This window comes from Talpa occidentalis, unplaced genomic scaffold, assembly GCF_014898055.3.
Source record: "Talpa occidentalis isolate TD23 unplaced genomic scaffold, MPIMG_talOcc4v2.1 talOcc4.14, whole genome shotgun sequence".
NCBI lineage: Eukaryota > Metazoa > Chordata > Mammalia > Eulipotyphla > Talpidae > Talpa > Talpa occidentalis.
The window spans coordinates 84,561,686-84,589,041 of record NW_023601433.1 but is presented as its reverse complement, the minus strand read 5'-3'; the positions used below and the strand labels follow the sequence as shown (position 1 = coordinate 84,589,041).

At 46.4% G+C, this 27,356-nt stretch overlaps 3 protein-coding genes and 1 long non-coding RNA gene across 10 annotated transcripts in view; 2 read left to right on the top strand and 2 right to left on the bottom strand.

Moving 5' to 3' along the window:
- The window catches only part of HECTD4 (HECT domain E3 ubiquitin protein ligase 4), a 172,072-nt gene extending 169,628 nt beyond the window's left edge, over positions 1-2,444 (bottom strand). For all 4 annotated transcript variants that reach the window (XM_037511140.2, XM_037511136.2, XM_054695324.1 and 1 more), the window contains exon 1: positions 2,271-2,444. In XM_037511140.2, the coding sequence (XP_037367037.1) occupies positions 2,271-2,444 (174 nt within the window). The remainder of the gene's footprint in view (positions 1-2,270) is intronic.
- Positions 2,445-2,666: 222 nt separating this feature from the next.
- LOC129145806 (uncharacterized) lies at positions 2,667-14,174 on the top strand. The gene is made up of 3 exons (XR_008551886.1): positions 2,667-2,700; positions 5,920-6,079; positions 13,949-14,174. It is a non-coding gene; the product is annotated as an uncharacterized LOC129145806 (long non-coding RNA).
- RPL6 (ribosomal protein L6) lies at positions 12,748-17,984 on the bottom strand. Of its 3 annotated transcripts, none has more exons than XM_037511133.2 (7): positions 17,961-17,984; positions 16,827-17,063; positions 16,613-16,711; positions 15,406-15,549; positions 14,891-14,939; positions 13,997-14,181; positions 12,748-13,410 (listed from the first exon to the last, which is right to left on the bottom strand). In XM_037511133.2, exons 2-7 carry the CDS (start codon positions 17,061-17,063, stop codon positions 13,258-13,260), a joined length of 867 nt encoding a protein of 288 aa, XP_037367030.1. In that variant the 5' UTR covers positions 17,961-17,984; the 3' UTR covers positions 12,748-13,257. The 3 variants fall into 3 exon arrangements, with proteins under 3 accessions (XP_037367030.1, XP_037367031.1, XP_037367029.1); XM_037511134.2 differs by lacking the exon at positions 17,961-17,984 and adding an exon at positions 17,801-17,823; XM_037511132.2 differs by lacking the exon at positions 17,961-17,984 and adding an exon at positions 17,416-17,437.
- A 5,280-nt stretch (positions 17,985-23,264) lies between these two features.
- The window catches only part of PTPN11 (protein tyrosine phosphatase non-receptor type 11), a 74,235-nt gene continuing 70,143 nt past the window's right edge, over positions 23,265-27,356 (top strand). For both annotated transcript variants that reach the window (XM_037511131.1, XM_054695322.1), the window contains exon 1: positions 23,265-23,480. In XM_037511131.1, coding sequence (XP_037367028.1) covers positions 23,467-23,480 — 14 coding nt within the window. In that variant the 5' untranslated portion in view covers positions 23,265-23,466. The remainder of the gene's footprint in view (positions 23,481-27,356) is intronic.

The window sequence follows — 27,356 nt, the reverse complement described above, 5'->3', positions numbered from 1 at the left end:
TTAAAGTTGCCAATCATAAATCAGTTCGCCTAGTCTGTCTGAGTCTATCTCTCACATTGCAATTGTTAGCAAAAGAATTCCAGATAACTTTAACCCTGTGAGAAATGGCCACTGTTCACCCTTCGTTCACTGGAAGGAAAGATTTTAAAGAGGCATTTCTTAGCGGTGGTGGCAATTGAAAAGTCAGAAAGGGAATAAAGTTAAGTTTATTATACTCTCTTGAGTCACTGACATTAAAATAATCACAAATATGCATATCACACACGCCTGGAGGCAGTAGAGTATTAGGGGTTGTGTTTGAGACCAACAGACCCAGTCAATGTCTTGGCTCTCTAACTATGTGATCTTGAGCAAGCCACATACCTGCTCCGTGCCTGCCTCATTAGTACAATAGGTGAATATTTACAACTGCTACAATATCTAGCTACTAGGGTCCTTTTGAAAATTTAATAATGCCTGACATACAGGCTATACTTAATAGTATTATTAAATAATTAAACATAAATACACCCAAACGAGCACATCTAATAACCACAAAAACATTCAGAGCAACACATTTCTCCTGAACTATGATGTCTATATAACGTATGGAAAGAAAAAACTCCTTCATATTGGTAGTCATAAATGTTTACTGCATACTGGTTTCTGAGAGGTCAGACCATAAATTTTTTAAGGAGTTTTTAAAAATCTTCCCCAAGCTAGAGGGTTTCTTTCTTTTAAAATAATTTTTCCATGAAAAAAGCTGACATTCACTACAGTTATACGTAAACATGTTAGGAAAACCAACTAAATAGCTCAGGTATTTTTAACTACTCTTGCTCTTCTTAATTCTAAACAAGAATTGTATATATGTGTATGTATATATCGTCTAAATTTAGACTCTAAGGAACAAAGAGCATCCATTTTCCATATTTCACATACAACAGAGCCAATTAAATAAAAAGATTTCCACCATCATAGCATAGTACCACTTGAGTTTTCAAGCAAATAAACCACTCAGACACACCTTGCTTTTTATAGAACAGGTCCAAATGAGACTTAATAAAACTATGATTCCATGTTATGAATTTTCTACCAACCTGTGTCTTCCTTTTTTTTTTTCTTTTGGTGGTCAGACTGTAAAATAAATCAATTAAGAGTTCATAATGGGAATGCTGCAACCTCAACCTCAAATCCAGACACAAAAACACAGAGGAACGTATTCGCATCTCAAGCACGTCCAAATGTCTCGGTCAACACAATCTGATCACTGCTGTCTCCAGAAACACAGGAATGGGGTTTAATCTATTTTTTTTTTTTTAAATCTTCGTTGTGTCGCAAATGCATGCAAAACGCAAAACACAGTAGATTCCTCACATTCCGTTTATAGCCAGAAGACAGGCCATCCCCTCTGCGCCCAACCCCAGAGAGCCCTCCTTGCGACAATAAGAATTTCATGCCACCCTGTGCTACCTACACATCAAAATGTCACCCCCCAAAGTGGAGGGGGAAGCAGTGTCAGCAGCGGCTGGCCGCAATGAAATGCCTGGGCCAGGATTCCCACCTCTGAGCAAACACGAAACCAAGTCGGTGGAAAGTTCCCATCGACCAAACATATGTTTTCCTTCTACCCCAAAGCCAGCGGCACATTTGGGGAGATTTGCTGCACCTGCCACGGCTCCCAAACGTGGACGTCCCGCCGGCCCGGGGCTCACGGCCAGGCCTCGCGGCCTAACGCGCCCCGACCCTCCGCAGGGCCCCCGGGGGCGGCCGGGAGCGCCCCTCGCCGTCCACGCCGCCCGCTCTCCTGACAAAGACCCCGTCAGTGCGCGGCCCGGCGCGGAGAAGCCGCGGGACCGCCCGCCCCGCCGGCGCCGCCTCTCCCTCCGGGGCCTCCCGCGGCGCCGGGGCCGGGGCAGGTGTGCGGCGCCGAGGCGCAGGCTCCCCGCCGCGGGCCGCCGGGGGTGCCCTGAGGGGCGCCCCGGGCCGCGGGGGGAAGGCGAGCCCGGAGGCAGCCGCGGCTCCCTCAGGGCGTGGAGACCGCGGGCGTCCGCCTCAGGAAACGCCGGGCTCCGGGCGCTCGGAACGCGCCGCCCGCGGAATCCCCGGGGCGCGAGGCCCGCGGGGGAGGCGGCGCGGGGGCGGCGGCCGCAGCCCCGCGCCCCGCCCCGCGCCCACACACCTGCCCGGCCGGCGGCGGCCGCGGGGCGGCTGAGGCGGGGGCGGCCGGGGGCGCGGGGCCGGGGGCGCGGGGCCGGCGGCTCGCCTGACGGGGCCGGGCCGCGCCTCACCTCCAGGTCGGTGTCGGCGGCCTCCGGGGCGCCGAGGATCTCGCTGGGCAGCTCGGCCAGGTCGGTGACCCGGATCAGCCCGTCGTGCAGGAAGATGGTCTCCTCCTTCACCGACAGCCACTGCGCCGAGTCCGCGGCCGCAGCCGCCGCGGCCGCCGCGGCCGACGAGCCCATGGCCCCGGCGGAGGCTGGGCGGGGAGAAGCGGCCGCCCGGCCCGGGAGACGCCAGCGGGAGCCGCCGCGGTCACCAGTCCATGGCAGCAGCCGCCGCGCCCGCCCGCAGCGCCTCGCGCACCGCCGCGCCCGAGCAGCTCCGCCCTAGGCGGTCCAAGCCGCCATCCTCCGCCCCCGGGCCCCGGAGACCCCGGCCCCGACGCCGCCGCCGCCGCCCTGAGGAGCAGGATCCGCCTCTGGCGCTCGGCAGCCAACTGTCAGTGAGACGCCATCTTGGGGGCGGGGCTCCCGGCATGCCCCGCGGAGCGGACAATACGGGCTCCGCCCACCCGCCTGGCCCCGCCCACAGCCCGCAGCCCCGGCGCCGCGGTCCGCGGGGTCTCGCCACTGACGGACACCCCCTCCCCTACTCCCCCCGCCGTTTGGGGGCGCCCTGGGTTTGCAGGCCACCAGGAGAAGAAGCCGCTCGCGGTCTGCCCTCCTCGCCCTGTTCAGGTGTGCTGGGGCCAGAGCCCCCTCCCTGGGCAAAGCGTGGACGTTCACTCCCTGCGTTTAAATCAGAGACGTGCAACGGGGGCCTTGGGAAGGAAATTCTGTGGGGACTCCACCTGAGGGGGTGGGGGGAAGCACATATTGTCTAAAAAAAAAAAAAATCAAATATTGTCTAAAAAAAAAATCAAATATAAAAATCAAAATCGAAAAAATAAATAAGAGACATGCAAACATCTGGCGCAGAGTAGGTGCTGCACACTTGTTCGTAAACAACTGCTAGAATCGCACAGAAGGGGCTTCATATTTACTAAAAAAAAAAAAAAAAAATCTGGTGAAAATAAAGCACTGGCTGCCAAGCTTGGTGTCCAGAGTCTGGCGCTGAATGAGTGTTCCATGTGTGGGTGTTAAAGTTATTGTTATATCCCATCAATATTCAACACTGATTGACAGATACCCTAAAAATATGTGCACTTCCCAGTTTTTATAAAATCAGGAAAGAAGGGGGGACACCCTGGTAGCCCGCACTATCCCCCTAGCTAGGGAGCTACCCACATGGTGCGGCAGACCTCTCCTGTCTAGCCTGCTGCTCCCCTCAGCAGTGTATTTCAGTCAGTCTGCTTGTTCTTTTCCCCACTCTGTCTCTGGTGAATCCTGTTACCCCTGGCATCTCTGGCCTGTACCCCAGCACTTGTATGCATAAATAAATCTTTTTAAAAAATAAACTGGAAAGAAGGGAACTATATGTGTAGAGAAAGCGTGTAGGAGGATGCATACCAAATTGTTAATGTAAGTTGTCACACACAGTGGGGCTGGTCTAGAATGGCTGAAGAGAGTTTTTTTCTTTGTATTGCATATATATGTGCAATCTTTAAAAAAAGATTTTTAAAAAATCTTTAAATCTTTAAGAAAAAATTTATATTTTTTTAATAGAGGCATGTTTTTATTTATTTAGTTAGTTAGTTAGTTTTTGTTTGTTTGTTTATACATGCACTGGGTACAGTCAGAAGCGCAGGAGGGTGAGAGAATTCACCAGAGCCAGAGCGGGGAGCAGAGCAGGCAGAAGGACTGAAGTACACTGCTGAGGGGAGCAGCGGGCGACAGGAGAGGTTTGCGCGCCATGTGGGACCCTCCTCCAGTGGCCGGGGAGCAGCCGGGGATTGAACCAGCGCCGCAGAGGCCGCGGGCAGCTTTGCAACCCAGCGCTCAACCGCTGCGCCACCGGGGAGGCCCCTCTTTAAGAAAAAATTTATTTACACATACAAGAGTTGAGGTGTAGGCCAGAGGTGTGGGGGTTGAGAAGATTCACCAGAGACAGAGTGGGGAGCAGAACAGGCAGATTCACTGAAATACACTGCTGAAGGGAACAGGAGGCAAGACAGGAGAGGTCTGCTGTGCCATGTGGGTCAGCTCCCTGGCCAGGGAGCTAACTCAATAGCTGAAGATAGCTTCATAGTGCTCAGAGTTAACCCCTTGTGCCACCACGGAGGCCCCACCCCAATTCTTGGATGCATAAACAAATAAAATATATATTAAAAAAAAAGAACCCCCTTCACTCTTTTTACTCATACAGTCCAAGCCTAATGGTAACCTCCACAATTTTGGGTTTTGGAATCTAAATAACTATCCTGTGTCGCTCAGAGAAAAATTCTCCTGCTCTTATTGTTTAGCTTTCAAGAACAGAAGTCAAGATACAAGATGTTATTGTCCTTCACTCCAATTAATGAAAACTGCATATCCAGGGCTTAACTGTCTTTAGACTGCATAATGAATGGTTATTTAATATTTTAACAGCAGTAATTAATTAGTCATAGGACTCGTGGCTGCCACCACACTACGATGAGGCAACTGATGAATTAATATTTATAGAACCCCCTCTGGAAAAAGACCATTTACTGAGAATTTCTAGAACAGGTTAGCGAGACAAAGAAGGCCCCTAATCAAAAGAACTCTAAGCTGGAAGCCTAGAGGCTCAGAATCCACAGACAAAACACACACACCCCCCCAAGAACACAGGAAACATCCATTCATAGAATCATAGAAAGGAGACGTTCATGACTTACGTATTTTCTTTTGAACTGTTCAATTGTTCTTTTCACACTTTTGCTGGAAAATGAGTGATCAAGAGGGAAAAGGGAGCAAGAGAAAGTTTTGGCTGGGCAACCCTAAATTCAAAGCAAAAAGGAAGCAGGAGAGAGCAGGAAGAGCTCTGAGTAGGTTAGACCTCAGCGACCTCTGGGAGGCACCTTCCCAAGAGAGTGCGAGCTTGTTGATGGAGACCATCTCCCTGCTGATGTTCACTGGCCTTGGCTCAAGCTGCAACCCCTCTGGGATTTTGCAATATCTCTCCCTTCTGAAGCTTTTTTGTACCAGCTGACTGTCTAAAATGCGTCTGTAGAGCCTCCCTGGTGGCACAAGGGTTAAGACACAGCACTATGAAGCTATCCGCAGCCTCTGCAGCATGAGCTCGATTCCTGGCCAGGGAGTTGACACATGTTGCACAGCTGACCTCTCCTGTCTCGCCTGCTGCTCCTCTCAGCAGTGTATTTCAGTCAATCCACCTGTTCTGCTCCCCACTTTCTCTGGTAAACCCTCTCATCCCCCACACCTCTGGCCTACACCCCAGTTCTTGTATGCATAAATAAATCTTTAAAATAAAATAAAATGAGTCTGTAAACCTTCCTGGTTCCACAGAAATGCAAGTGTGGTGTGAGATAAGTGGGCCTTCATAGACCTTAATACAGCTTGAAATAGCTTTAAACAAAGCAGCCATGTTAATTTTTAAGGCCTTTCAAAACACCAAGGGAAAAGCCCATGCATAGTTCTGCTAACACACACACAACAGTCTGTGGGGAGATTATTTTCCAACTCACTAATCACAGTCTCAAAGAGGAAACACACACCTACTCAAAATCTTTTTTCCAAGTCATCTGGTAGACTCTGTTCTCTGCCTTTCTTCTTCTTTCTCTCTTTTTTTTAATTTCAGGGAAGATTATACTGACTCATGGTTGGGTCTACGATGTCGCCGGGACAGGAAACAGGATGAGATATTTGAAAACGAAGAGGAGAAATCCTTCTTGATGCTCTCTTGAATTACCTATGGAACAAGCTTCTACAAGGATAAAAAGCCCAAAGATAAAGCAGCAGTAAGTGCAGCTCTTAAGGGTGAAATCAGCACCATGGATCTCCAAAATATGCCGTGTCCTCCAGTGCCCCCTAGTGGGCACCAGAGACCTTACTGCACCGAAATTTCCTTTTTTTTTTTTTTTAAAGATTTATTTATTTATACAAGAACGAGGGTACAGGCCAAAGGCATAGGAGGGTGAGAGAATTCACCAGAGACGGAGCGGGGAGCAGAACAGGTAGACGGAACGAAGCAGCGGGCGAGACTGGAGAGGTCTTTCTCGCCACGTGAGTATCTCCCTGGCCGGCTGGGAATCCAACCTGTGCTGCAGAGGCTGCGGACAGCTTCACAGCGCTGTGCTCAACCCGCTGCCACCGGGGAGGCCCCCGGAATTTCCAGTTCTGACTTGCAATTTGCAAACATGCGCCATCTGCAAAAATGTAGGTTAAGGACCTCCTTGGTGGCATGAGGGGTGAAATCTCAGCACTATCAAGCTATAGCCAGCCACTGCAACATGAGTTTGATCCCCAGCCAGCCAGGGAGCAAACCACATGGCACAGCAGGCCTCTCCAGTCTCACCGGCTGCTCCCCTCAGCAGTGTATTTCAGTCAGTCTGCCTGTTCTGTTCCCCACTCTGTCTCTGGTGAATCCTCTCATCCCCCACACCTCTGGCCTATACCTCAGCTCTTGTATGCATAAATAAATAAATCTTTTAAAAAAAAATGTAAAGGAAGGGCCTCCCTGGTGGCCCAAGAGGTTAAGACGCAACTAATGACGCTATCCGCAGCCACTGCAGCAGAGTTCGAGCCCCCGGTCAGGGAGCTACCCACATGGCACAGCAACCTCTCCTGTCTCACCCGCTGCTCCCCTCAGCAGTGTGTTTCAGTCAATCTGTCTGTTCTGTTCCCCACTCTGTCTCTGGTGAACCCTCTCACCCCTCATGCATCTGGCCCGTACCCCAGCTCTTGTATGCATAAATAAATAAATCTTTAAAAAACAATGTAAAGGAAAAAAAAGTAGTCTTGCAGAAAAATCCATGTGCCTGGGAAGAAATGAGATCAACCATCTCTCCACTCATGTTGCTAGCTAGAGAGTTCTAACCACTAGCACCCAGCTGAGAATCTCTAGGCAGAGTCAGGATAATGTTTAACAACCCTGCTGTCTAGCTTCCCTCCATGCATAGAAAACAAGCGTGAGTCAGAACCACTGGGAAAGTTGGACACTTCAAAGCCTGCACATGAAAACCAGAAATGCTGTCAAAATTTTGTTTGATCACTGCACTGTTTGACATGAGAAACTGTTTATTCCCTTTCTCCCTACAGGTCTATCATCTCATTCAAGCTTGTAACTGGAGGAGCGATTCCTGCATAGTAAAATCTGCCAGAATTTTCCCAGGGGTCAAAGTCTCACCTTAATTATCTAATCAACTTTTTATCTAGCTATCATGTTACTGGGACTCTTTACTCCAGTCCACATTGCTAATAACTGATGTGTAGTTAGTTATTTTTTTTTAAAGATTTATTTATGCATACAAGAACTGGGGTGTAGGCCAGAGATGCAGAGGGCAAGAGGATTCACCAGAGACAGAGTGGGGAGCGGAACAGTCTGATCTACTGAAATACACTACTGAGGGGAGCAGCAGGAGAGACAGGTCTGCTGCGCCATGTGGGTAGCTCCCTGCTAACCAGAGCTTGGGATGTGATGCAAGTTGAATCGATCTAAAGCATGTTCATGCTCTAATTTTTTTTTTTTAAAAAAAGATTTATCTATGCACACAAGAACTGGGGGTACAGGCCAGAGGTGTGGGGAGGTGAGAAGATTCACCAGAGACAGAGGGGGGAACAGAACAGGTGGACTGACTGAAACACTGCTGAGGGGAGCAGTGGGTGAGACAGGAGAGGTCAGCTGCACCACGTGGATAACTCCCTGGCCAGGAATCGAACTCGTGCTGCAGTGGCTGGGGGCAGCTCCATAGGTTACGTCTTAACCCCTTGTGCCACCAGGGAGGCCCCCATGCTCTAATTTTTGACCCCGTCGTGAATGTTACTTGATATGACAAAAGGGACTTGGTGGGTGTGGTTAAGTTAAAGATCTTCAGATAGAGGATGTGGTGTAACAAAAATGTATTTGGTCATTGTTCCTGGTTCCTGGCACAGAGTCACTAAAAACCATGGAATTTCCTGAGGGATAGGAGTCCTTTGTTTTCCATGAGCTCCTTTGATCATGCTGGAGTTTATGCCAATTGGCTACTTAGGGTGCCCTCCCTCCTCACTCCCCCAGCCTCAGGATGCGGCCTAGTCACCACAAAGCGATCAAAAAAAGCTGTAACTTTAGGCCTATCAACAGATATAAGGAAAGGGCATATGTGCGGCAGATTAAGCTTTACAAAATCTCTTGAGCAAGATTTTTTTTTTAAACTTACTTATCCATGCACACAAGAGCTGGGGTATAGGCCAGAGGTCTGGGACGTGAAAGGATTCACCAGAGACAGTGTGGGGAACAGAACAGGCAAACTGACTGAAATACACTGCTAAGGGGAGCAGCAGGCTAGTCAGGAGAGGTCTGCTGCGCCATGTGGGTTGCTCCCTGGAGGGCTGGGGATCTAACTCATGCTGCAGAGGCTGTGGATTGCTTCATAGTGTGGTGCTTAACCCCTTCCGCCACCAGGGAGGCCCTCTTGAGCAAGATTTGATGAGCTTCTTGGCTCAATACCTTGAGGTGGGGGGAAGGCTTTGTGCTGACCTGCACCCTTATCTTACCATACATCTCTCTGGTATGGGTGTATGAGTTGTATCCTTTGCAATAAACTGGTGAATATAAGTAATGTGTATCTGAATTCAATCAGTCCTTCTAGCGAGTCAAACTTGAGGAGGATTCTGTAAGAACCCAAATTCACATCAGTCAGAAGCATAACCTGGGCATTCACTACTCGTGATTGGTATCCGATAGAGGGGCAGTCTCTGGACTAAGTGCTCAACCTGTGGGGTCTGTGCTAACTCTAGGTAGTTAGTATCAGAACAGGATTACACTGCTGGATAAGTATCTACACGCAATTGGAGAAGCACTTGGCCTGGGAAAAGCACATTTAGGGGGCCTCCCTGGTGGCGCAGCAGGTTGAGCACAGTGCTGTGAAGCTGTCCGCAGCCTCTGCAGCGCGGGTTAGATTCCTGGCTGACCAGGGAGATTCCCACATGGCGTGGCAAACCTCTCCTATGGAGCCCGCTGCTCCCCTCAGCAGAGCTTTTGGTCTGTCTGCCTGTTCTGCTCCCCACTCTTGTCTCCGGTGAATCCTCTCACCTTCCCGCACCTCTGGCCTACTGTACCCCAGCTATTGTATAAATTAAAAATAAAAATCTTTTAAAAAAATAAACTCTTCATTGGTGACTGTCAATTAAAAAAAAAATTACATGATAGGAGTGTCCGAGAAACTGTTAATAGTCGGGTTACCCTGGATATCCGGATGGGTTGTAATCACAATGGCCCTTGAGGAATTCAGTGTCAATCAGAGGGAGTAGGGATGTGATGACAGGACTCAAAGTGGCACACTCAAGAAGAAAGGATACCAAGACCGCAAGTGAAGAAACATGAGGGCTACTTACCACCAATAGCTTGACTTGAACCCTCTGGAAGTGTTGGACTTGTTTCTGCAGAACTGAAAATAAACTTTTTTTTTTTAAAGATTTATTTATTTATTTATACAAGCACTGGGTATAGTCAGAAGCACGAGAGGGTGAGAAAATTCACCAGAGCCAGAGCGGGGAACAGAACAAGGCAGACCGACAAAGTACACTGCTGAGAGGAACAGCGGGTGGCAGGAGAGGTCTGCGAGCCATGTGGGACCCTCACCTGGTGGCCAGGGATCGAATGGGTGCGCAGAGGCTGCGGGCAGCTTCGCAACCCAGCGCTCAACCGCAGCACCACTGGGGAGACCCTAAACTTTTCTTTTAACCCACAAAGTTTGCCATCAGGAAACCCACACAGGTGTTTGGGGACACTGAAGAAGCAGGACCTCAGGCTGGAGTTCCTGGCCTTGAAGTGTTCTTGACCAGCAGGTCTGCCTAAGCCCTGCACAGGTGCATCAAGGCTGTAAGAACTAGAAAGGACATGTCAGGGGTGGGGATGTGGATTCCATTTTCTAGAACATTGCAAAGGAGAGTGGTTCTAAGAGTGAACAGGAGATCCCTGGTGTCCCTAAGATTCCTTACATGTGTCTGTGAAGTGATAGCAATTTCTCATGCTACCTCTTAAGATACTGTGTTTTCATGCTCATGAGTGTAGATGAGATTTCCAGGGGCCAATGGATTGAATGTTGAAGCAAATACCATTTTTCTCCCAAAAATATAATTAACATGGAATGGCTTATCATCTTAAAATATTTAATTTCTTGGTCTTAGTACAGTAGATATCAATAGACATAATCCACATTAAAAATTTCATCTCTTTAATAATTTGACCATGAAGGGCTCAAGACCACAAAAAACATAGGGAGATGTCTTGAGGCCATTTTGCTAACAATCGTAATTCTTTTATGGAGACACTGTATATTGTCTGAATCTTTTCCAATTAAAGTTATTTACCAATGGAAGTGACTATACCTCTTTAAGTCACTAAGTTCTTGTGACTGGTCCGTATTGATATCTCCCTAACTGTACCAATATCTCTTAAAATTGGTTTTTAAGATTAAGATTCAATCCAGGACTTTACATTCCATCTGGATGTCTCCACCATCCTTTCTCTACTGAACATGGAGGTCTTTTCCCAAGCTGTTATGAAGCTACTCCACTCTTTGTGACACATTATACCCACTGTATGCACATCAACTACTTTGTTCCTCACTGATGAACTATTAATGTTGTAATGAACATCCTTATACATACCCAAGTTCTGGTCTAATTATAGAGATAAACCAAATTTTCCAACACACCCAAGGTACTCTAGTACTAAGCTCAGATCCTGGCAAATCCCAATACCTGATCTTCCTGCATCATGATACATGGATCTGTGGAGTGAACATGGTGCTCTGCACTCCAGAGCAGTGCTTTCTCGCTCCTGGGTAAACTACGTAGAATGAAGTCAGCACAGTAGGTACCAGTCACATGGTGGGGAGGAGATGGGACATTTAGGTTGGCAGACGGCATGTACAAAAATTAAAGCAGGAAAAACAGCCCAATTTGAGGAATAACCATGGGGATATAATGTTCAGTATGGTGACAAGTAAATGGATCTGTATTGTCTAGTTAAAATTCCCAGGACCTTAAAAATTTTCATCACAAGGAAAAATTCTTGTATTTATTGGACACTAGCTAACCTGGTTTTCTGTATGTTTTAGCAAGTATTATAGGTATGTGTTTTGTTAGAAATGATCACCTCAGTCTTTTATTAGAAATTAAGATATTTCTTGGCAACTTTCCAACACAATTAGTAGTCACCATGCTGTGTTACACTTCCATAACATGCTGTAACTGGAAGTTCACACCTTCTTTCCATCTTCACCAATCTATTTTGACTGTGGTCGAAGATTAACTAGACTTGTGATCATTTTTTAAAATATACAAATATTGAAACATGTTATATACCTGTAACTTATACTCTATGTCAATCAGAAAATTACCAAGCACTGACAAGAAGTGTAAATTTTGGTAGGGTGCAAAACATTAACAATCCCTGTCTTTTAATGAGTGGCTTTTATTTTTTTTTTAAGATTTATTTATTTAGGGCCTCCCTGGTGGTGCAGCGGTTGAGCGCTGGGTTGCGAAGCTGCCCGCACGCAGCCTCTACAGCACGGGTTTGATCCCCAGCTGCTCCCCGGCCACCGGAGGAGGGTCCCACATGGCGTGCAGACCTCTCCTGCCGCCCGCTGGTCCCCTCAGCAGTGTACTTCGGTCCTTCTGCCTGTTCTGCTCCCTGCTCTGGCTCTGGTGGATTCTCTCACCCTCCCGCGCTTCTGACTGTACCCAGTGCATGTATAAACAAAACAAACAAACAAACAAACAAATAAAACATGCCTCTATTAAAAAAAAAAAAAAAAAAAAACTGGGATATAGGCCAGAGGTGTGTGGGGGTGAGAGGATTCACCAGAGACAGTGTGGGGAACAGAACAAGCAAACTGACTGAAATACACTGCTGAGGGGAGCAGCAGGTGAGACAGGAGAGGTCTGCTGTGCTATTTGTGTTGCTCCCTGGCTGGGGATCGAACTTGTGCTGCAGTGGCTGTGGAGAGCTTCATAGGTTGTGTTTTAACCCTTGTGCCACCAGGGAGGCCCAACGAGCAGCTTTAAGATAGTGATATATTGACACAATGGACAAATCTACAACTATTGAACCACGCATAAAACCAGGTATTATGTTAACAAGCATTTTGTGTAACACTTTAGAAAAAGCAAAACTAGAATTATCAGTAGTTGCCTGGAGTTGGCTTTAAAACATGCAGGAACTTTGGAGTAGGTGGTACTTGCCACTTTGTGACAGCCACTTGTCACAAAAATGCACAAACTGGATTTCATGTACAAAATCATGTATCAATAAAACCAACTGAAAAAGAAAACCATGAGAGCCCTTCATCGTTCATCTATTGGCAAGAACTTGTTTAACGACCCATTTTTTATGGGGACTTCTATATATTATTTTCAGTAAAAACCCTACAGAGGGCAGTTTAGCACAACTTACTAAAATTAAAATATGAGGCTCTTTTCATTCAGCAAATAATTCTCACCTGTTTATTTGCTCATCCGCACAGCTGAGGTTGACTGCAACACTGCACTTAATTCATAGTTAACAATGGAAACTAACCTTTCTGGGTAGTAACATATACAGCATGAGGGATTTTGGTTAAAACAAGCGGAAGATAATTATACTGTTCTTTACTGTGTATGCTTTAAAACAAGCTAGATTTTACAAGAAACAGCAACATTCAGTTAGGACTGAAAACCTGTCAGGAGCCCAGTTTCTCTTCCTCGTACAGATGCGCTTGTTCAGCATGGATTGGGGAATGTCATAGTGTCTGAAAAGCCAGACACTAAGTAAGAATGCCAACCTAAAGCTGATGAAGAGGTTCCAACTCAGTGCACAGCACCCTGTCCCATCAACCCCATTCCCCTCAGTGGAGTCCATTAATCTGACCCAGCTACACCACCAGGCAAATTTGAAAAAAAAAAAGACAAAAGAAATTATCATTATTTAATTAGATTCTTTGCAGGAAACTTAGAACACCAACTTGTGAGGATAAATTCCATTGGTGAGAGCAAACACAGAGCGGAGGTAGCCCTGCAGCTGGGGAACAGCTTTGATTTTTGGCAGAATTTGCGAGTCCACAGCTTTTTGATCCACCTTGCGCTGCTCTGTAATCTCGTATTTCTAAAGAAAAAGAAAATCATTTAGAAAACTAGGGCACAAATACCAAATTCTCCAACCCCCCCCCCCCGCCAAAAAAAAAATCCTCACAAATAAGTCAATCCCAGTAATATTTGGGGGTTGAAGGCAATTCTGTGTTTTTTTTTTTTGTGGGACCCTCGCCGGTGGCTGGGGATCGAACTGGCGCTGCAGAGGCTGCGGGCAGCCTCGCAACCCAGCGCTCAAACGCTGAGCCACCAGGGGAGGGGGCCCCTGAAGGCAATTCTGAAAAGCTTTTCCTTGAAAAGCCGTGAAATAAAATTCCCTTTTATTATACAAAAACATATTACCCTCTGGTCAACTTTAATGCAAAGAGAGCTGAGCGTGCATTCCCAACAGAGCAAGAGCAATAACTCTTTAACTGCACCAAAACCACAATCTCAGCTGAGATTCCAGTTACCATTAGGAGGTACTGAATTTGGGAACACACTATTTTTTAAATATGCCTCATTATTATGTATCTTTTTGGGTTAAACACTCTTAATCCTATTTTCATCCCTAGCGAGGGGAGCCAGAGCTATCAGCGGCAAAGACAGAAACAGAAGCTTACCTCCTTCTCTGTGTCGAAGATCTCACCTTCCTGGTGTCGGGGCTTACGCAGCTTCTTCTTCTTGAAGTAAGCATCAGTGAGATGTTTGGGGATCTTCACACCACTGATGTCAATTTTGGTAGAAGTGGCAATGACAAATTTCTGGTGTGTCCTACGCAGAGGAACTCGATTGAGGGACAGAGGTCCTAAGGCCAAAAAGGGAAAGAATCAATATATCAAAGAGGTTAAATCAATCATTTTAGAAATGACTTTGGAGAAATCTCATGAGTATAATTTGTTATTTCTCTGTATCTCAAGAAATTCCAAATTGCTCTCTCTACTACTAACACCCAGAACCTGGCAGTATTTCAGTTTGTCCAAGGTTGTATGGCCCGTGCCCCTCAAAAGCTGGTCACTTTTCCTAAGTAAACCAAGTTGGAACCAGCATAATCATTTATACAGGTTGGTCAAAATCACAAGGCCCTGATACCAAATTTGAGTATTGCCTGCCAGAGTGAAGTTTACTTTTCAGAACTGCTCAGCAATACCTTCCTTTCTTTTTTAAAGATTTATTGGGCCAGACAGGAGAGGTCTGCTGCGCCACGTGGGTCAGCTCCTGGCTGGGGATTGAACTCATGCTGCAGTGACTGTGGATAGCTTCATAGTGCTGTAACTTAACCCCTTGAGCCACCAGGGAGGCCCCCAGCAATACTTTCTTAATGCTTAGTGGTTGACCATTCTGCATTTTAAGCAGCAGTTACTAGTGACACTGCCACACAAAAATTTACCTACTTCTCAGGAACTCATGTGTATACACAGCAAAGAAATAGGGCACAGAATTCTCATGCCACCGTAAACTTCCATGCAGGTGCAAAAGGATAGTTTTTTAAGAGAATATAAAATTGATTTTCTTACCAGTCACAAGTAGCAAGCCACTGCCCAGCTGCTTCAAGAAAACCACCCTCTGAAAATTAAGCAGAAATGCTAATTCTATAACTGGAAACTGAATTCTTGGTTAATCAAATCATAGGCTTGAAACTGGCAAAGAAAATTTCTCATTCTCAGCAGTTTTAAAAGCAACTATACCAAAACAAGGGTGAGCTATTAAAAGTACTACATACTTTTAATAAAAACAACCCTCCCCCCCTTAAAACTAATTTTACTTCCTGCAAGTCTACCCTAAGGAATTGACTCAAAATACATGAACATTTTCAGATATGGTACGTGAATCATGTACTAATACATCAATAGGAGAAAATATAACAGATTATTGTGTATTATGGACTAAATACTTCATGTTAGTGACTGGGTAGTTGGTAGTGTTAGGCCACTCTACCTCCCCCCCCGTTGTCCCCCTGAAACTCTATAACCTGGCAGATACACTAAGATCAGGCAGTCCAGGCACCCGTGAAGCCAGGTGCTCTACTCACCTTGCCTCTGTGACGCCCTGTTAGGATGATCAGAATGGTCCCGGGAGTGATGCTAGCTCGCAGTTTCCTGACATGCTGACTGAATGGTTTTTTGCCATGGCTCAACAGCTTTCGGGGCACATCTTCAGTAGGATAGTATCTAGGCTGTAGAGAGCCAAGGGGTTCAACTTATTTAAATGCCACATTTCGATTAGTAAAACTAATTATGACAGTTGAAATCTTTGCTAGAACCTTTTTACATATTTGAAAAGCTTTATTTACACTATTGCATTTTTATTTCTCCTAAGCAGATCTTCAAATGGAAATGATCAACAATGCTTCTATATCACTCACTAGCAATATAGGATGGAATCCATTTCACTGAGGAAGCTGTATGATTAAAAAATACCCAAAGCACGAAGCAAGTTGCCATCTTAAACTCAGAATAAAACTAAACTATGACAAGGCAAGCCATCGCACTACAGTGTCACGTACAACCATACATGAGTGACAGTAATTCTCGAGCTTTTCTGAGTTCCCTAACCTGTACTAAATTACCTCCCCCCAACATGTCATGGAGGTATGGTTGTTTTCCCATTCAAATTAAGTGTTCACATCCCTACCACTTCCTCCCATTGTCATACACCACTTTCAATTCAGATCAGGACTGTTAGCTCACTGACTATAAGACGATGCCAGCCAAAACTACCGAGGCTATGACAATAACTCATTTCTAACTGCATATCAGTGTAGTGGACAGTTTTGCCTTTCCCAAAAACTAGTAATACCTAGTAGGAAAACTAACCCTCAGAACAGTGACAAGGCAATCAAAGTGTGGCCCTCCTGATGGTGCAGTAATTTTGACGTGTCAACATGTGATATATCTGAGACTATTTCCTTAATTCATATCACAGCAAAAGCTAGGTCTTGGTCATGGCAGAACAAGAAACATCACTCCAAAGGATAAATTCTAATAGACCTGGCAGCATCACAAGCTTTCAGCATGTCTTCACTTAATTTCACAACGCTGTGCAGGAACCTTTATTCCTGTTGCACACACAAAAACCCCTAAGCACACAGAAGTAGCTACTTAATGTTTAAGTTGCAAATCCAGGCCCCATTATCCTTATAAACAATTCTAAGACCGGAGTATACCTAAAGGAAATACATCTTCACACTATTCCAGTTTCTAGTAAACATCCCATTTATAGTCTCTCCCGGCCCTTACCATTTTGCGAAGTTTAACTACTCGGGTACCGCCATTCTTGTCACCACCAACTGGTTTTGTGACTGTAGCCAGAACCTTCTCCTTCTTTTTCTTTTCAATCTGTCGGGACACAAATGAAAGAAAAGTCATGACATGCTGACAGTCAGAGGCAGGTAAAAAATTTAATATGAAGAGATATTAAAGAGATCTGCTCAACAGTGCCCCTCTCCCTTACCCTAGATTTAGCTGCTGAGTACTTCCTCTTGTACATGGCCTTTCTGGAATACATAGCAGATCGGGAATATCTGCCAATTCCTCTCACTAGGACAGGGTTTCGGCTGCAGTGGGGCTTCCCCTTCTTAGGGGTTTTGCCCTTGCCCTTGGCCTTCTTAACCTTGCCACCAGCATCAGCTTTCTTGGCTGCAGGTTTCTTCTCCTTAGGAGGCGCCTTCTCACCCTTTTCGCCCGCCATCTACCAACACATTTAAAAAAAAAAAAAAAAAAAGGTCATTTCACTCATCATCCCGTAACAGGCAATTTATCTAAAATGCACATTGATGAACCTACCCAGAGAAAGCCCCCACCCTTCGCCCTCACTGTCACATCGTTTTTATTCTTCCCCCCACGCGCTGTTAAGATAAAAGCTGTCTTCCTCCAAAACATGATACACTTTTGGAGGTGCTGAAGATCTCTTTACCCCCATTAGATCTTTGCTAGTGATCAATTAAGTGGTCGAAAGCCCCCACGGCATTCGGATTCCTGTCCTGCACGCCGTAACTTCCAACAAACCCCCACAGCCAGGAAGCAGCGAGGTTGGAACTTGCCAAGGGTTTGCTTCCAGGGCCCTTTTCCCCTGACTGCGCCCTCATTCCAGGCGTTCGGCTCACGAGTCGGGGTCACACGCGCGCGCGCACAGAGCTCAGGCCGAGGAAAGCGAAAAGTCCAAGCGGCGACTTCCGGTCGCGCCGGGAAAGCGCCTGTGGCGTCAGCCCTGAATCCCAACGTGGCTGAGACAAACTCAGCGACGTCTTCTGGAACTCCGGCCCAGGATTCCCGAGCGTGAGCGCGGCGCTACCGGCCCCTCCGCGCCCACAAGCCTGCTACGGGTCCTCGGAGGGGCTTCGTCCCCGCCGTCCAGGAGGGTGGCGAGCCGCCGCAGACCGGGAGTGAGCCCCTACGGCATTCCACCTCCCCCTCTTCGTGCCCTACCGCAAAGCCAAGCGAGAGAAATGAAGCTTCTAGGAGGCCTCTCAGATGGCCCCGAGCATGTCCGACCCCTGCCAATGTCGACTCGATATCCTCCTAGTTCGGATGGCGAAGGATTCGGGTCTTGAAACCGAGTCTTGCAGAGAGGGCCCGCCATTCTTACCTTGCAAGATGGGAAAGAGAATTAGGGCCCCAGTTTCCGGTCTATAAGCAATGACGGGCGGTGTCGCGTCCCACTTCCTTCCGGACCTGGGGCATCATGGGAAATGTAGTCCTTTATTGAAACTACTGTATGGTGAGCTGTTTTTCCTAATAAAAGCCAGAAAAGAAGGACATGCCGGCTAAGACTATTTCGTTTTATAAACCAACAAGGTTCTCAAAATACGTTTTGGAACTGACATAAAGTTACAACTCTTTGTTTTGCTTACTATGGACCTTAGCACACACTACCATTTCCAATTTAATAAGGGGTACTTAATCCCTTATTTAATTCTTCCAAATCCAACACAAAAGCCAACTTTCCTAAATCTCCCAGAAGGAATAATTTCCAATTACTCATTTTCCTGTTTGCTTTTCTGTTTGTTGTGTTGGGGATATTTAATCCCCAAGTAAAGTGAAATCTTTCATATAAAATGTTAATTAGGAGCTTTCCACGGACATTTTCTTCACTATTGGGGTAGTGCCTATACCCCACTTATCAGACAATAGACTATGCTGTACCGCAGAGCATCAGCAGAGATTGCACTGAAAATGAGTAAAACAGGGCCTCCCGGGTGGCGCAGCGGTTGAGCGCTGGGTTGCCAAGCTGCCCGCAGCCTCTGCAGCTTGGGTTCCATCCCCGGCAGCAGGGCGAGGCTCCCACATGGCGCGCAGACCTCTCCTGCTGCCCGCTGCTCCCCTCAGCAGTGTGCTTCGTCGGTCTGCCTGTTGTGCTCCCCGCTCTAGCTCTGGTGAATTCTCTCACCCTCCCGCTCTTCTGACTGTACCCCAGTGCTTGTATGAATAAATAAATAAATCTTAAAAAAAAAAAAAATGAGTAAAATAGGGCCTCCTTGGTGGCGCAGGGGTTAAAGACACAGCACTATCAAGCTGTCCCTAGCCACCATTGCACAAGTTCAATCCCAGCCGGCCAGGGAGCCGACCCACAGGGCGCAGCATACTTCTCCTGTCTCGGGACTGCTCCCCTCAGCAGTGTATTTCAGTAGATCTGCCTGTTCTGCTCCCCTTTCAGTCTCTGGTGTATCCTCTTACCCCCACATACCTCTGGCCTACACCCCAGTTCTTGTATGCACAAATAAATAAATAAATCGCAAAAAAAAAAAAAAAAAGAAATGTAACGATTTCACTGGAATCCTTTGAGCTATGATGAATGCAGAGTTGCCTTGCTTGCTGAAACATATAGCTTCTGAACAGGTCTGCTTTCCATACACATTAAGGATGGGTGTGCTTAAATAGGCTGCATTTTATGCCAGTTTTGGATTATTCACTATGCAGGTATGTAACATGCCCAAGAAAAGGTCTAGGCTGGATTTTTGTTGAAAATGCACAGTCAGCAGATTTATTTGTTCAGCTTCCTGAGCCAAAGCACTTCTGAGAAACTGCTGCTTTATATCAGAATTAATGAAATACAGAATTGCCTACTTGAGTTGCTCAAAAATTCTGACAATCTCAGAGACTGTCACCTGGTAATTGCCCTCAAATACTTGTAAAATAACCTACTATGGAAATAAACACATAAGTGAACCCCCTCTTGTGTTTTCTTGTGGTATTGCAAAGCTTACTATTGGGCAAAACACCAATCTGTTATATTAGTATTAACATTTTTATAATAGTAAACATTATTATTAAGCATTTGGTTTTGCCATGTACAAAATGTTCTTAAATCTGTGCAATACTTTATTAAACAGACATTTGTCTACACTCAATACCACCTTCCTGTGAGTTAGGCATTTAAGATGAAAGAACTGAAGCTCATTTGCAATAAATGACTTATCCAAGGTCACATACATATTGAATCAACCCAGCAAGAGGTCTTTGGAAACTCTTGGTTATAATTTCAGATTATGTGAGGGAGTGGCCGTATAAATGAAGCTGAACAGTAAGCTGAACAGTAAGTTAATATCTAGAAGCAGCTGCTATGCTGGAAGGATTTTAACTTGTGGTAAAACTTACCTCTTAGAGTAGGAGAATGACATAATTAAATTGGTATTCTAGAAAGACCATTCTAGCTGCAGAGTGTGCAGGATATGGGAAAGACTGGAGAAGCAATGTCTTATGTACTCAAAGATTTTACAGTTTACTTTAGAAAAGAGACAAATGATAACTAGCATTTATCAAATGTTTGCTTTGCCAGGCATTATTCTAAGTACCTCATAAACATTAATTCTCATTCTTTACAACCTACCCCATGAAGTATACAGTGTTTTTTTTTTTTTTAATAGAGGCATGTTTTATTTATTTATTTATTTGTTTGTTTGTTTGTTTTGTTTATACATGCACTGGGTACAGTCAGAAGTGCGGGAGGGTGAGAGAATTCACCAGAGCCAGAGCAGGAAGCAGAGCAGGCAGAAGGACCGAAGTACACTGCTGAGGGGAGCAGCGGGCGGCAGGAGAGGTCTGCGCGCCATGTGGGACCCTCCTCTGGTGGCCGGGGAGCAGCCGGGGATCGAACTGGCGCCGCAGAGGCCGCGGGCAGCTTCGCAACCCAGCGCTCAACCGCTGCGCCACCGGGGAGGCCCTGAAGTATACAGTGTTTTTATCACACCATTTTACAGAGAAAAAGACCGAGACACAAAGAAGTCAAGTGACTTATCTAACACAACCAGGCAGGTAGGCTGAGCTTTGGAGAGCAAGAACTTGGTTCCTCTGTTAAACACTGTGTCTCAGGTTTATAATGGGATGTGTTAGGTTCTAAGCTAGGATAGGTGTCATGGGAAACATGTAACTTGGACTGGGAGAATCAAGTAGAGCTTTCTACCCCGGTGGAAATGACTTCTAGTCTGAGGTCTGAGGCATAAATTAGAGTTTATGGGGAGGGAGTGAGTCAGGTGAACCCTTCACGGATATAGGAAGCAGATTGTGTAAAGGCCTTGTGCTGGGACAGAGCTTGGCCTAAAGAGGGGAACTGAACGTCTTTCAACATGGCTGGGTCACAGAAAGAGGTGAGTGGTGGGAAAAGGGTGCTGGTAAAAGTGAGTGGGGACCATAGCAGGTAGTTGTTAAAATTTTGGCTTCATCCTCAAAAGCAAGGAGAAACAAATTGAGGTGTTCAGTGTCGGGGGTGATAAGTTTAGCATCTTAGATTATCCTAGCTATTGCATGGACAATAGATGAGAAAGGGCAAGCCTGCAGGACTAAGATCAGTTGGGATGCTGTTTGAGTCATTTAGGTGGCCAGGATTTACGGGAAATGGAAAGAAACAGGCTTGGTAACTGCATTTAAATGTCTACTACTTAAATTAAGTTGGTATATATATATATTTTTTAAAAGATTTATTTATTTATTTATTTATACAAGCACTGGGTACAGTCAGAAGCATGGGAAGGTGAGAGAATTCACCAGAACCAGAGCGGGGAGCAGAACAGGCAGACTGACAAAATACACTGCTGAGGGGAGCAGCGGGCGGCAGGAGAGGTCTGCGCGCCATGTGGGACCCTCGCCCGGTGGCCGGGGATCGAACTGGCACTGCAGAGGCTGCGGGCAGCTTTGCAGCCCAGCGCTCAACCGCTGCACCACCGGGGAGGCCCCTTAAGTTGGTATATATTAAAGGCAATTTTTGTAAGGAGCACATCTGTGCTGAAGCAGTTAGCACAACTTATAAGAGTTATTTGTATAGGAGTGAGATGGGAGGAAAGAAGATAATTTGGAGGTGCACAGATGTGGGCTTGAATTCAGGCTCAGCCACTCACTAGGTCTGTGGCCTTTAATAGGTAATATGGGCATTAATCAGGTGAATCTACCTGCTCAATCTGGTCTGAGCCATTATTATCTCTAGCCAGAAATACACAGTATTTTAGTTTTCTTCCCTTGTCCTCTTCTCTGACTTCTCACAGAGTATTCAAAGTATAATTAATTTTAAAAATATTTCATTTATTTTTGTATAGAAGAACTGGGGTGTAGGCCAGAGGTGCTGTGGGGAGGTGTGGGTGAGAGGATTCACTAGACACAGAGTCGGGAGAAGAACAGGCAGATTTACTGGAATAAGGGGAGCAGCTAAGGGGAGCAGCAGGTGAGACAGGAAAGGTCTTCTGTGCCATGTGGGTTAGCTCCCTAGCTGGGAATCAAACTCAGGTCATAGCGGTGATAGCACTGAGACTTAACCCCTAGGCCACCTGGTATACTCAAGTATACGTCAAAAATATAGATTATATTCCTCTGTTGAAGATTTTTTTTTTAATTTTATAGAGGCATGTTTTATTTGTTTGTTTGTTTGTTTGTTTTGTTTATACATGCACTGGGTACAGTCAGAAGCGCGGGAGGGTGAGAGATTTCACCAGAGACAGGGCAGGGAGCAGAACAGGCAGACAGAGGGAAGACACTGCTCTTCATGTCCCCAACAACTCTGCTAGAGTCAGAGACCTCTTTATTGTTCTTCAAATACAGGAGGTAACCTCTTGCTTCAGGGCCTTGGCACTTGCCTCCCCCTATGCTTGAAATACTAGTCCTCTGAGTTATTTCACTGTTCCTGTATCAGATCTTTGTTCAAAAACCATCCTCTGCGAAGCCTTCCCTAACAACCTTATATTAAGTGGTAATATAAAAGGCTATGGACAAAAAAACAAAAAGGGAGGATGGGAGTACTATCTTGATTTTTTTTTTTTTACTTGTTTTAATTGCTCTAGCTCCTCCCATGAGAACACAGACATATTTGTCTTTTCAGTCCTCTCTTGTATCCCTATAGTCTAGAAGTGCCTTGCAAGTAGAAAACACCTAACAGATATCTATTATATAGCTAAAAATTACAAAGCACTTACTAAATAGACCAGACTTAGTTCTAAGCATCTTACACATTGAATCTTGACAGTAAACCTGTGGCGAAAATACGAGCACTCTCTTCATTTTACAGAAATGAGGAATGGATGAAACTGAGGCTCAGAGAAATTAAGCAACCTTCCTAAGGTTACCAAGTTAGTAAGTGGCAAGTGGCGCGGCGATTTGTGGAAGGAAATGAATGAACTTCGATTTGGCCGTCAGCTCAGGGGTGGAAATGGACACGGTGGGAGCGGTTGCGATGGGTGGGCGGGCGGCCGCGCGTACAACGTTATGCACACAGCGCTAACGTCTGCAGCTGAAGTCTGAAGGGGGACGGGCAAGTGCTTTGAGAGCTGCGTGGCCGCGGTTTTGTCGAGCCCCCGAACTACCTGCCATTCCCAGCGGGCACTCAGCCCCCAGCCCAATGGAAGCAGGAAGTGGCAGCGGGTGTCGCGCGGGTGACGTCACGGAGGCGCCGCCGGAGAAGGGCCGGGGAGGAGGAGGAGCGAACCGGGCTTGAGGGGCGGCAGCACAGTCTCCGGGATCCCCAGGCCTGGAGGGGGGTCTGCGCGCGGCCGGCTGGCTCTGCCCCGCGTCCGGTCCCGAGCGGGCCTCCCTCGGGCCAGCCCGATGTGACCGCGCCCAGCGGAGCCTGAGCAAGGAGCGGGTCCGTCGCGGAGCCGGAGGGCGGGAGGAACATGACATCGCGGAGGTGAGGAGCCCCGAGGGGCCCGGCCCGGGCCTCGGCCCGGCCCCCGCCGGGATCGGTCAGCCCGGCCCGGGAGGGGGCGCCCGGCCGGACTTCGGACTCCCGCCGCGGGCCGGGGGGCCAGGCTCCCTCCCGACCTCCTCGCCCTCCGGGGCCGGGATCGGGCCCCGCCGCGCCCCCACCCCTTGGGTCCCCATTCATTTCCTGCCTCCCCGAGTTCCGGCTCCTGCTGTCCGGGGATGCCCGTCAGGACGGGGGCAGGTAGAGCCGCCGGGGGAACCGCGGACGCCAGCGGCCGGGCTCGGCGCCGCATTCCTGACCCATTGCCTCATGAGAATTGCCTCATGGTGATTCCGAAATAACCCCGCTCATTTGGGGAGGCTCCTCGGCCCGGGAAGCGGGAGGGTAGAGGGGGCGATGCGTGGAGCCGGGCCCTGGACCGACCGTGAGGCTACTCTGGGTCGCGCGCACAATCGGGGGCTTCACTCTGGTTCCCAGACCCCCGGCCAGGCTTCTCCGCATCTCCTTCCCCCACCCCCTCACGTGCCAGAAATGGAAAAACTGACGGTATCTGCAGCTATTAGAAGTATTTCCTTCCTCCGCGATCTTCGCTTTGGGAGGCGGGAGGGAAGGGAGCTGTCTCTCTAGTTATTTAATGCTTCACCACAACCTTAAAAGTCAGGTAACATTTATCATTCCCGCTTTATGGATGTAGAAACTGAGGTTCAGCAGTTACATGCTAGCAAATGACACGGTTTGAACCTAAGAGTCAGAGAAGGATTAGCGAATTAATGAGATCTTTTGAAAGTTCAGGGTAATAGTACTACTAATAGCCAGTATTTACGTGGCTCGTACTGAAACCACACATTTCATCCTCACATCAACCGCATGAGGTAGATAGTATTATCCCAGTTTTCAAGATGAGTAGACCGAGTTTCGGTAGTTAGGCAACTTGTTTAAGGTCACTCAGCTAATAAGTGGTGGAGCCAGAATCCCCACTGTTAATCATCCCGTTGCTGTTATTCTTTTATAACTATTGCTAATCATTTGTAAGCCTCAATTTTGTTGTTAAACAGTAGTGTGACCCATTGTTTTTAGATAATGATCTTGCTGTCTTGTATCACCACTCTTTATGTAAGATTCACACATAAGGCTCATTGTGGAGTCTTTGATTGTCTTGTTTAGGGTGGTCACTGTCTTAGGTATTTGAAAGGTTGTTTCACACTGTTAGGGTTATTTGAATGAGAGACTTTTCAAAATATAACATCTTCTCAAAACACACCTGCATGCTATTCTTTCGTGGGTCTGGAGCTGTAAGACTAGAAAAAACTGAAAACTTTTAGGAAGTGAGTGATTTGGACAGTTCTGTTGGCAAGGGTTTACAGATCTGGGTAATATATAACTGCATTTCAAAACAACAGTGTATAACCTCAAGTGTATAACCTCAAATGTTCTCATTCTTTAAGGAGTTTTTAAGTTGTCTATTCTTTAATCTGTCACATAGTCATTGAGCCTTTTGTTCCTTGTGTCTGCTCTTCCAGACAAGTGAGAATCTGCTTCTTTAGGAGACAAAGACTGGCTGGGGGTGGGGAAGGGGCTGCTGGTAATAAACCCTACATTGTCCAGCTTGCTTAGAATTGGGGAAGGGTGGTTGTAGCCAAAGAAGCAGTGGCAAAGAGCACAGTTTGAAATGGAGAGAAACCTTTCCCACCTCCCAGCACCTCTCCTCCAGTTCTCCCTTACTCACCTGTGATGAAAGAGAAATGTGGCCATCTGAAAAGTCAGATGATGAACACGACACACATGATTGAGAATTCATTATTTTCCATATAGTAGGTTTGCTTATTTATTTTTTAACCAGCTTTATTGAGACATAAATTTAGGTGTGCCATTTGGTAAATTTTGACATCTGTATCCATTTGTGAAACCATTGCCACAATCAAGATAATGGTCACTTCTTGTGATACATTTTTTTGTGTCCTTTCGAATCCCTTCCTTCTTGTCAGGCACTTACTGTTCTGCTTTCTGTTACCACACATTAGTTTGCTTTTCCTGGAATTTTATACAAGTGGAATTTTTATGTCTGGCTTCATATATTCAGCGTAATTATGTTGTGATGCATCCTTGGCTGTAGTTTGTGTGAAATAGCTCATGTCTTTTTACTGCTTTGTAACATTCCATTGTATGTCTGTGCCTCTATTTGTTTATCTACCCACCTGTTGAAGGACATTTGGATTGTTGCCAGAGTTTGACTATTGCAGAAAAGGCTGCCCCTTGGCCCATCCTGTATAGTGTTTGTGTGACATAGAATTTGTTTCTCTTCAGTACTTATCTGCTGGTGGCATAGCTGGATCATATGGTATATATATTTCACTTTGTCAGAAGTTGTCAATGTTTTCCAAAGTGGTTATACCATATATATTCCTCCCAGCTGTGGATGAGAGTTACAGTTTTTCCACATCCTTGTCAGCACTTACTGTGATCAGCTCCCCCTGTTCCCCCCATTTTAGTGGGTGTGTTGTAGGATCTCATTGTAGTTTTATTTTTCCCCTCCTGTTTAATAATGTTGATCATATTTTCATGTCCTTGTTTCCCATCTGTGTATCTTCTTTGGTGACATCTCTCTCTCTTTTTTAAAGATTTATTTATTTATGCATACAAGAACTGTGGTGCAGGCAAGGTGGGGGGGAGGTGAGAGGATTCACCAGAGACAGAGTGGGGAGCAGAACAGGCAGATCTACTGAAATACACTGCTGAGGAGAGCAGCCGGAGAGACATGTGGGTCAGCTCCCTGACAGGGGATCAAATTTGTACTGCAGTGGCTGCGGATAGCTTGGTAGTGTTGTGACTTAACCCCTTGCACCACAAGGGAGGCCCCGACATATCTCTTTAATCAAATATTCCCTACCTTTTACTTGTTTTTCATTCTTACTATTGAGATTTGAGAATTCTTTATTCTGGATAAAAGTCCTTTATCAGAATTGGAGTATTTCTCTTAGTTTGGGATAGCTTTTCATTTTTCAAATAGTATCTTCTGAAGAACAGAAATTTTTAACTTTGATGATATCCATTTTATCAATTTTAAAAAATGGATCATGCTTTTGGTGTTATTTCCAAGAAATCTTTGCCTAACATAAGGCCTCGAATGTTTTTTGCCTTATACAAGTTTTTTAGTTTTAGGTTTATGAGCCACTTTGAGTTAATTTTTGTATATGGTGTGAGGTATAGGTACATGTTCTCTTTTTCACATATGAATATCAGTTCTAGCACCATTTGTTGAAAAGATTATTTTTTATTATTCTTTCTTTCTTTTTTTAAGATTTATTTATTTATTTTATACAAAAACCGTGGTACAGGCCAGATGCGCAGGAGGGTGAGAGGATTCACCAGAGACAGAGCAGGAAACAGAACAGGCAGACTGACGAAATACACTGCTGAGGGAAGCAGCGGGCACAATAGGAGAGGTCTGCTGTGCCATGTGGGACCCTCGCCGGCGGGCCGGGATTGAACCTGTGGTGCAGAGGCTGCAGACAGCTTTACAGCACGGCACTCAACTGCCTTCGCCACCAAGGGAGGCCCAAGATTATTATTATTTTTTTTTTTTTAAAGATTTGTACATTTATTTATTTATACAAGCACTGGGTACAGTCAGAAGCATGGGAGGGTGAGAGAATTCACCAGAGCCAGAGCAGGGAGCAGAGCAGGCAGAAGGACCGAAGTACACTGCTGAGGGGAGCAGCGGGCGGCAGGAGAGGTCTGCGCACCACGCGGGACCCTCCTCTGGTGGCCGGGGAGCAGCCGGGGATCGAACTGGAGCCACAGAGGCTGCGGGCAGCTTTGCAACCCAGTGCTCAACCGCTGCGCCACCGGGGAGGCCCC